Genomic DNA, 10,381 nt, shown 5'->3' on the forward strand with positions numbered 1-10,381 from the left:
GCAATACAAATGATTGTCATCTCCTTCAGGTGTACCATCCTTTGGATGGCGTATGGAAATGTTAACAAAAGCAAAACAAGTTTAAATAGTTTGGATAATATTAAGGACTTTTATTTCCAACTATGTAAGAGCATATATTAAAAACAAGTCTCTATAAATGGGAAAACTGACACCAACAAAACAAATTCAAGCTTCCAGACCCAAAAATATTTGGCTGCTGATATTGATGGATCCTGTCTCCAACTCTCCCTTTAAACATCTTTCCTTCAAACATCCCCAACTATTTATAACTATTTGACTTTCATCTCCTCTTTATCTTCTCCTCTTTACACCTCCTTCTCTCTCTCCATCAGCTCCATCTCGACCCCAAGGGCTCTGTTTCAATTCTTGCTCTCCAGTTCGCTCACGCGCTTGGTCAGCTCCTCTACTGTTTCCTTCAGAGCCTTCACCTCCTTCTGCAAGGCATGTACCTCCTGAGAGAGAGAGAGAAAGAGAGAGAAAGAGAGAGAGAGAGAGAGAAAGATAGAGACAAAAGAGAGAGAGAGAGAGAGAGAAAGAAAGAGAGAGAGAGAGAGAGAGAGAGAGAGAGAGAGAGAGAAGGAGAGGGGAGATTCCTGGTGAAATGTGCAAAAGAGGAAGCCCTATCTAAAATACAGTATCTATTCACAGATATATCAGAGCATGTAGGTAGATGCAGCCATGTCCTTACCCCAGTGTTACCGTGCTGATGCCCCATGGCTGCTGATGTGGTCTTCAGAAGACTTTTGTGAACTTTGAACTCTTTGGATTTGGTGGTTGTCGCAAAACCGTCCTTCAAGGAGATCAGGATAGGTTGGCCCTCTTTGCCTTCAAACCACTCATTGGCCTCCACAGACGGCTCTGGACCCATGGTGTCTGGGTACAAATCCTCCTGAAACAGGTCAGACTGAAGAGCGAGAGAGAAAGTGAGATATTTAAGAATCACATGCTTTGAGTTATAGTCATTTTTTAAAAGTGTATTTACCTTGCGGGGCACCGTCATGACAATGGGCTCGCACTTCCTCTCATGGAGCTTGTAAAACCTGGTGGAGGGTGAATAAAACAATATACATTCCCCTTTTACAAACAGCGCTTGTGTGTATGTGTGTTTATACTGGCGAGTGAAAATGTCCATGACTCTGTTTGGCTACCTGGCGATTTCACACTTGTTGACCTCCAGGCCCCTCTTGGGCATGTAGCCCATGCCCTTCTGACTCTCCTTACTGCTGTACATGGACAGGTAGTGAACATAGGGAGCCTCATCCGTCACCTCAAAGTACCGGATACTGCTGTCACCCTGAGGCACGACAATTAATGGTTAGTAAACCATAGTGTGTGTGTGTGTCAAAGGAGGTTGGTGGCATCTTATTTGGGGAGAAAGGGCTCACGTAATGGCTGGAGCGGAATAGGTGCAATGGTATCGAATATATAAAACACAAGGTTTCAATGTGTTTGATGCCATTCCATTTGCTTCGTTCTGGCCATTATTTTGAGCTGTTCTCAAAAAAATATTTGAGCCTCCTGGGTGTGTGTGTGTTTTTAACTCTAACCTTGCCACAGAGGTAGACGACGCCAGTGTCAGGGTCAAAGAAGGGCAATAGGACACCACTGCTGGTGTCCAACTCCTGCAGGGTGAGTGGCTCCCCAAAGCTCTTCTGTCAAACACATACCGGTCATGTCGGGTCTTAAGACACTATTCATAAGGCTTTATAAGAAGTTCATAATTGTCTCATAACACTCACCGGGTCCCAAAGTGCCACCTGTCTCTCACTCATGCGACTGAAGCCGGTGCTCAGGATCTTCCCATCGGACACAAACACAGCCTTGACAGGCCTGGAGCCTTCGTGTGTCTTCTCCTTCTCCTGAGAGAGACAGAGAGGCAGAGAGAGAGAGATGCAGACTCAGGGAAAGACAGACACTCAACAAAGGAGGTTCATCTATCAAAGACGCGTGAAGGGAACTATATGAACTAATCCCTGACTGTGATTCTATTGAGATCTATGACATTAAACCTGGTAGCTAGGTGCATCTGACTGTCCAGGGTTAGAGTGGCTGGTTCTCCTGTGGTATTGATGGGGGCAGGGAGGGGGGCACTCACGGCGATGACTGTGCCCTTGCGGGGGTCCAGCACACGTATGGTCTTGTCCTTACAGGAGGTGAGGATCTGGGAGCCGTCCCTGTTCCAGCAGGCACTGTAGATGAGGTCAGGGTGGACCGAGTCGATCCTCACCATGGCCTCTCCACACACCACGTTCCACAGGATCACCACGTTGTCACAGCCTGGAAGCCAGGAGAGAGAGAGACGGAGGAACAGGCAGTTAGGCCATGCAGTGCTACTCCACTTATGTTAACAGTTGAAGAGGCACTTGTATTCTGAGACGATGCATCATAGCAGTGCGCTATACCTGCGCTCATGAGCACATTGTGGGCAGTGGGGTGCCAACTGAGGATGCCCACGCGTTTGGAGTGCCCCTCCAGCTTCACCACGGGGTCGTTCAAGGGCGTGACCAGGCCACCCTCCGGGATCTCCCAAATCTGAACGATGGAGAGGTAGAGGAAGAGGAGGGTATGTCATTACACTGAGTTAACACAGTACATAGATACAGAACACTGATCAACTGGATCACACAGGGACATATGTCCTAAAGTGCGTCCATAATATAATTCTACTTAACAAGCTCAACACTATGGCCAGTGAAAAGTTGTGACCTCTACTTACCATGACACTGCAGTCCTCTGAACCACTGGCGATGATGTTGTCGTTGTGGGGACAGAACTCAATATCCAGCACTGGGCCCGTGTGTCCACAGACTGTGGGCTGGGACATGTCAATACGACCCGTCTACAGGGAGACAGACACAAAGGAAAAAGATGGGTTACTATGACACAAATAAACACACACACACACACAAGCTGATGGCTCAAACAGGAGATAAATACTACAGTATGCAGTAAGAACACATGGAGATGTAGAGTGTTGCTACCACTGTGGTCTTGGCAACAGAAAGACCTAGAGAGGGTTCAGAGGAGAGGAACTCAGTCAGCTGATGACAATTGTATAGCTGTGCCTGAAATCAGCCTTAGAGAGCAGAGAACTATACTGGGAGAGCACTAGCAGTCTGCAGGGTTCCCATGGCTCTGGAGGAACACACACAGGATCTGGACTGTTGGCCCTGGTGGAACACACACAGGATCTGGACTGTTGGCCCTGGTGGAACACACACAGGATCTGGACTGTTGGTCCTCTCTGTCACGTTGGCCCTCGCCCATCATTCACAGTACCAAAACAAAACCATCTACATTCAATAATGTACTAAGGATGTACAGTACATGCCTTATTTTGAATATGAAGTGGCATAATGTTTTTTTTCATACTTTATTCAAATGTTTCTCCTAATGTTCCTGCCTTCATTGTAGATGAACAATCAGCTGCCATCCTAAAAACTCTTAGTCACCGTCTCAATAATAGTGATCACATACGGGTTATATGGCTGTAGTAATAACTACAGAGTAGTTAAGTGACAGAAAAATGTACTTCTCCAACATATAAATCAAGGTAGACTCAGCGATATGACGTAGATGCAGAAAGTCAACAGTCAATTTCCACAACAACTAAGAGCGTTGAAGCACAAGGCTCAACTTCTCAGCTGTTTTGCTCCTGTGGCTCCCACACTGTAAGAGCGTGAAGCACAAGGCTCAACTTCTCAGCTGTTTTGCTCCTGTGGCTCCCACACTGTAAGAGCGTGAAGCACAAGGCTCAACTTCTCAGCTGTTTTGCTCCTGTGGCTCCCACACTGTAAGAGCGTGAAGCACAAGGCTCAACTTCTCAGCTGTTTTGCTCCTGTGGCTCCCACACTGTAAGAGCGTGAAGCACAAGGCTCAACTTCTCAGCTGTTTTGCTCCTGTGGCTCCCACACTTTAAGAGCGTGAAGCACAAGGCTCAACTTCTCAGCTGTTTTGCTCCTGTGGCTCCCACACTGTAAGAGCGTGAAGCACAAGGCTCAACTTCTCAGCTGTTTTGCTCCTGTGGCTCCCACACTGTAAGAGCGTGAAGCACAAGGCTCAACTTCTCAGCTGTTTTGCTCCTGTGGCTCCCACACTGTAAGAGCGTGAAGTGAACCCGTGCACATGAGCAGATACTTTGTGTGACTGTGTGATGTCGTGCATCTCGCTCATCTCAATATCTGCAGTCATTTCGCTGTCTACCTTTAAATCAAATTATCGTTCACTTGGGAACAATGGCTTCCTTTGACCAAATCATTAGGCCTTAAATGCACTGAGAGTTTTGGTTGAGAGGGCTACTATTCATCCCTGTTACAGGGAAGACCAAACAGTGATGCAATGGCGTCTACCCATGACGTTGAGACAGTCTATATCTTTGGGTAAAAATACATCTGTTATATCTAGGTATCTGTTCTATATATGAATATGCATACAGTTAATGTCAAAGTCTTTCAATTACACCTTTATGCTTCAATATCACATAACGCATTCAAAATCAATCTAGATATTGACTACTATAAGACCATTACATACACTATATATACAAAAGTATGTGGACACCCCTTCAAATGAATGCATTTGGCTATTTCAGCCCCACCCGTTGCTGACAGGTGTATAAAATCGAGCACACAGCCATGCAAACTCCATTAACAAACTGGCAATAGAATGGCTTTACTGAAGAGCTCAGTGACTTTCAATGTGGCACTGTCATAGGATGACACCTTTCCAACAAGTCAGTTTGTCACATTTCTGCCCTGCTAGAGCTCCCCCGGTCAACTGTATGTGCTCTTATTGTGAAGTGGAAACGTCTAGGAGAAGTGCTAGGCCACACAAGCTCACAGACCGGGACTGCCGAGTGCTGAAGCACGTTGCGTGTAAATATCGCCTGTCCTCGGTTGCAACACTCACTACCGAGTTCCAAACTGCCACCTGAAGCAATGTCAGAACAAGAACTGTTCTTCGGGAGCTTCATGAAATGGGTCTTCATGACCGAGCAGCTGCTCATCACCATGCACAATGCCAAGCATCTCCTGGAGTGGTGTAAAGCTCGCTGCAATTGGACTCCAGAGCAGTGGAAATGTGTTCTCTGGAGTGATTAATCACACTTCACCATCTGGCAGTCCGATGGACGAATCTGGGTTTGGTGGATGCCAGGAGAATGCTACCTGCCCCAATGCATACTGTCAACTGTAAAGTTTGGTGGAGGAGAAATAATGGTATGGGGCTGTTTTTCATGGTTCGGGCTAGGCACCTTAGTTCCAGTGAAGGGAAATATTAATGCTACAGCATACAATGACATTCTAGATGATTCTGTGCTTCCAACTTTGTGGCAACAGTTTGGGGACAGCCCTTTCCTGTTTCAGCACGACATTGTCCCCGAGCACAAAGCGATGTCCATACAGAAATGGTTTGTCAAGATCGGTGTGGAAGAATTTAACTGGCCTGCACAGAGCCCTGACCTCAACCCCATTGAACACCTTTGGGATGAATTGGAATGCCGACAGGGTGCCAGGCCTAATCGTCCAACATCAGTGCCCAACCTCACTAATGCTCTTGTGGCTGAATGGAAGCAAGTCCCTGCAGCAATGTTCCAACATCGAGTGGAAAGCCTTCCCAGATGAGTGGAGGCTGTTATAGCAGCAAAGGGGGGACCAACTTCATACTAATTCCTATGATTTTGGAATGAAATGTTCGACAAGCAGATGTCAACATACTTTTGGTCATGTAGTGTATGTGTTTGTTGCTGATATTGCAGCACATTCGTCCCATGCTGATACTGTATCTGCATCCCACATATGCTTCTGTTTTTCAATGTCAAACCCACCACTGGTATGCATGACCAAAGAGCTATATTTTCATTTTATCTGACCATAGCACCGGTTCCAATCCATGTGCCAATGCTATTGATCAAACTCCAGGCGGTGCTATAGTCAGATGGCACAAAAATATAACTCTAGCTCAGTAAATAGCTCAGTATATATATATTTTATACAGTCTTTTTTCTCATCTTTATCAAGTGTGCTAATAATTTTGGACCTGACTGTATATGCAGCTGCACTATACTGCGCCCTAGCCACATCCTGTCAAGACTGTGTTGCACTGAACCGCTCCAAATATGGTGAAAAACACGCAACAACACAGAGAGAGCCAGTGACGTGTAGAACCGAAACTCTGCCACAAACTTCCTTATTCAGCACAATGTGTGACGCCTTGCAATATTCAAAATTAAAATGAACACTGTACAAACGACACGCTAATGAACATTTTCATCAAAATTGTAGCGTAGTTGGGAAAATCTGGGCGTGAATGAAAGTGACATTTTGAAACTTCAAGATTTGAGACTAAGGCCACTTCTGAGACCTGAAAACGTCTAACTTCACTTAAGGCATTCACTTTGACCTCTGTTTCTCTGCTCAGGCTCACCTTGTTCAGAGGCAGCACTAGGAAGGCCCCTCCTCCGCTGGCATCCACAATCATGGCCACGAACTTGGGGTTGACAGAGCAGAAGTTGCTGTCCCAGGTCATCTGGGAGATGCGGATGTCATCGTAGCACTGGTCAGCCTTCACCCCCTGGCCGAAGACATGACGGAACTTACTGGCCCTGACTACCTTCCTGGACATGGTGACCTGATAGGGGAGAGAGATGAGGATGGGGAGAGGAGAGAGGGGTGTGGGGGGTGGGTTAGTGTGAGAATTAACAAGAGATATAAGAAGAAAAGGGAAGAGGGCAGAGTTTTTTATGCACAGCAGTAGACTAATCAAGTGGTTATTGTATTTAAGAATATGCAGACTGCTACTGTAGCCAGTGAGGTGTCACCAGGCACCTCTACAACATTTACATAGACAGAGACAGAGAGAGAGAGAGAGAGAGAGAGAGAGAGAGAGACAGAGGGAGAGAGAGAGAGAGACAGAGAGACAGAGAGACAGAGAGACAGAGAGAGAGAGAGACAGAGAGAGAGAGACAGACATAGAGAGAGAGAGAGAGAGAGAGAGAGAGAGAGAGAGAGAGAGAGAGAGAGAGAGAGACAGAGAGAGAGAGAGAGAGAGAGAGAGAGACAGAGAGAGAGAGAGCGAGACAGAGGGAGAGAGAGAGAGAAAAGAGAGGGAGTGAGAGAGAGAGAGAGAGAGAGAGAGAGAGAGAGAGAGAGAGAGAGAGAGAGAGAGACAGAGAGAGAGAGAGAGAGAGAGAGAGAGAGAGAGAGAGAGAGAGAGAGAGAGAGAGAGAGAGAGAGAGAGAGAAAGAGAGAGAGAGAGAGAGAGAGAGAGAGAGAGAGAGAGAGAGAGAGAGAGAGAGAGAGAGAGAGAGAGAGAGAGAGAGAGAGAGAGAGAGAGACAGAGAGAGAGAGAGAGAGAGAGAGAGAGAGAGAGAGAGAGAGAGAGACAGAGAGAGAGAGAGAGAGAAAAGAGAGGGAGTGAGAGAGAGAGAGAGAGAGAGTGAGAGAGAGAGAGAGAGAGAGAGAGAGAGAGAGAGAGAGAGAGAGAGACAGAGAGAGAGAGAGAGAGAGAGAGAGAGAGAGAGAGAGAGAGAGAGAGAGAGAGAGAGAGAGAGAGAAAGAGAGAGAGAGAGAGAGACAGAGAGAGAGAGAGAGAGAGAGAGAGAGAGAGAGAGAGAGAGAGAGAGAGAGAGAGAAAAGAGAGGGAGTGAGAGAAAGAGAGAGATAGAGAGAGAGAGAGAGAGAGGAGTGAGAGAGAGAGAGAGAGAGAGAGAGAGAGAGAGAGAGAGAGAGAGAGAGTGAGAGAGAGAGAGAGAGAGAGAGAGAGAGAGAGAGAGGGGAGTGAGAGAGAGAGAGAGAGAGAGAGAGAGAGAGAGAGAGGGAGTGAGAGAGATGTATAGAAGAAAAGCAGTATCTGTGAAATAAATGATGAAACTGATTTAATTTGCATAAATAATACACAAATGCAAGTATAAACATTTTACAGGATATGAAGAGCAATGTAGAGATTTGAATACTATGACATTAGATGCCACAAAATGTCTTAAGAACATGAGCATCACTGACTCACTCCCTAGTTAGACCACAAGATAAACACATAGTGAGGACACAAACATACAGACACAAAGCTACAGGAAGGAAGGACAATACAGGAAAAGCAGAGAAAAGGGGAAGAAAGAACTTGCACAACTACTTCCTCCAGTCTGCAACTGTTTCTTTTTCTCTTTATTATCCGAGGTACACTTGTGGCTCTGTGCAATGCTTTAACTCACATCTAGTCATAGGGATGAACCCGCACAGAGAGAGAAAACATGGAGAATTGTAGGAAATATGAGCATATGAGTCTACAGAGACAAACTGAAAGGCATACTCCACTGCTGTTTGGAAATCATGTGAACCAGGAACCTACAGCAACAGTTAGACCACATCCTACAGAACAAAATCGTTATTTCCGTTTCATTCACACACATGCTCTGTTTGTCCCTCTCTGATGCTCCTTTTCACACATTGAACAATTGGCAGATATATATATGATATTATTTTTTTACGAGCTATAACCAAAGAGAATGCAACTGGTTGAAATATTGTCGTCCAATTTAGGGTTTGTAGGGTTTGTAATGCATTACTGTCAGTAGATCGTCCTCATGTTTAATGCATAGGCTACATTTCACAAGTTTCAGATTTATCAATAAGAATATTAGTGCACACAATGACTCAGTCCTGACCTACAGCCCATACATTTATGCTGTAAAACGACAACTCTAAAAGAGTGAGCAGAGAATTTACCTCCATTTGCAGACCTTACTTCCTCAAATCTGAAGCTGCGCTGACTCTGAATCCCTTGGCTAAAGACTTAGGCCTCATTGTTCTTGTAGCATTTGTGCATCACAAGACCTCTTTGGTAGACATTCATCTAATGCAATAATCCTTTGCAGAGTGTACCTTAATGTTATAAAGGACCAGGACCGGAGTACATGTCAATAATGGTGTGTGTGTGTGTGTGTGTGTGTGTGTGTAGGACTACAGCATGATCAAATAAAGTGACAGCAATTATGGACTATCAGTCACATGGTTTGTGAGTACTAGGAGAAGGATGCTGAAAGCAGGCCTACCTGTTTTAGTGATGGGGAAATGTTCTGCTCAGTCAGGCTCCCTGCTTGGTTCTGCTGTGTCGCCAGAGATGAGTAGGAGCCGGTAGTCTAGGGTAGATCTCTTTATGTGATGGAGGAAGTGAGAGTTTTAGATGAAGGTGGAAATGGGAGGTGTCTCGTTCTGTCTTCTTACTTGCTGGGGTTGAAACATTTAAATGACAGATCTCAAGAAGAGATTAGATGAAGTTGTTGATATGCAGACCAAAGTGAGCCTAATTAATTAGACTAATCAAATCATCAAGTCTGTATTACTTTGATTTGATTACATTTAAATTAATATATATATATATATGAAGATAAACATTGTAATGTCACTGGAACAGTCTCCAGAGTGCTCTAAAGCTTTGGGCCTCCCGAGTGGCGCAGCGGTCTAAGGCACTGCATCACAGTGCTAGAGGTGTTACTACAGACCAGGTTTGATCCCGGGCTGTATCACAACCGGCTGTGATTGGGAGGCCCATAGGGCGTCGCACATTTGGCCAGTGTCGTCTCGGTTAGGGGAAGGTTTGGCCGAGGGGGCTTCACAAGTAGGCTGTCATTGTAAATAAGATTTTGTTCCGAACTGACTTGCCTAGTTAAATAAATAAAGAACAATGAATTATAGGGTTAGGTCATTCCAAGGATCCCACTTAGCATCTACCATACTGTAGTTGCCTACTTGCAGTGGGGACTGTTGACTGTGGGATATAAATATGCGCAAAGAGGGTGCTGCTGTGTACAGGACAACCGCCCACAAAAATCGCAATTTAACCTCTGTGCACAATGTATGGATAACAGGATGGAGTCAAACAGAGAATGCCATGGCACAGCTAGACTCTGTTTAAACACACATGTATGGATAAGAGGATGGAGTCAAACAGAAAATGCCATGGCACAGCTAGACTCTGTTTAAACACACATGCATGGATAACAGGATGGAGTCAAACAGAGAATGCCATGGCACAGCTAGGCTCTGTTTAAAGACACATGTATGGATAACAGGATGGAGTCAAACAGAGAATGCCATGGCCCAGCTAGGCTCTGTTTAAAGACACATGTATGGATAACAGGATGGAGTCAAACAGAGAATGCCATGGCACAGCTAGACTCTGTTTAAAGACACATGTATGGATAACAGGATGGAGTCAAACAGAGAATGCCATGGCACAGCTAGACTCTGTTTAAAGACACATGTATGGATAACAGGATGGAGTCAAACAGAGAATGCCATGGCACAGCTAGGCTCTGTTTAAAGACACATGTATGGATAACAGAATGGAGTCAAACAGAGAATGC

At 45.4% G+C, this 10,381-nt stretch overlaps 1 protein-coding gene across 1 annotated transcript; it reads right to left on the minus strand.

Moving 5' to 3' along the window:
• Positions 1–86: 86 nt before the first annotated feature.
• Positions 87–9,226, minus strand: LOC118372558 (coronin-1A). The gene is made up of 11 exons (XM_052519179.1): positions 9,068–9,226; positions 6,445–6,648; positions 2,738–2,860; positions 2,424–2,553; positions 2,117–2,298; positions 1,761–1,880; positions 1,569–1,673; positions 1,170–1,315; positions 1,004–1,061; positions 710–925; positions 87–473 (listed from the first exon to the last, which is right to left on the minus strand). Exons 2-11 carry the CDS (start codon positions 6,640–6,642, stop codon positions 381–383), a joined length of 1,371 nt encoding a protein of 456 aa, XP_052375139.1. The 5' UTR covers positions 6,643–6,648; positions 9,068–9,226; the 3' UTR covers positions 87–380.
• Between the last annotated feature and the right edge of the window lie 1,155 nt (positions 9,227–10,381).

The sequence above is a fragment of the Oncorhynchus keta genome, chromosome 5, assembly GCF_023373465.1.
Source record: "Oncorhynchus keta strain PuntledgeMale-10-30-2019 chromosome 5, Oket_V2, whole genome shotgun sequence".
NCBI classification, from domain to species: domain Eukaryota; kingdom Metazoa; phylum Chordata; class Actinopteri; order Salmoniformes; family Salmonidae; genus Oncorhynchus; species Oncorhynchus keta.

Coding starts and splice junctions, on each gene's coding strand:
- LOC118372558 (XM_052519179.1), bottom strand. CDS start 6,642: ATGTCCAGGAAGGTAGTCAGGGCCAGTAAGTTCCGTCATGTCTTCGGC. Junction 2,554..2,737: donor CAGAGGACTGCAGTGTCATG/GTAAGTAGAGGT, acceptor TCCATCGTTCAG/ATTTGGGAGATCCCGGAGGG. Junction 1,674..1,760: donor AGGTGGCACTTTGGGACCCG/GTGAGTGTTATG, acceptor TGTGTTTGACAG/AAGAGCTTTGGGGAGCCACT.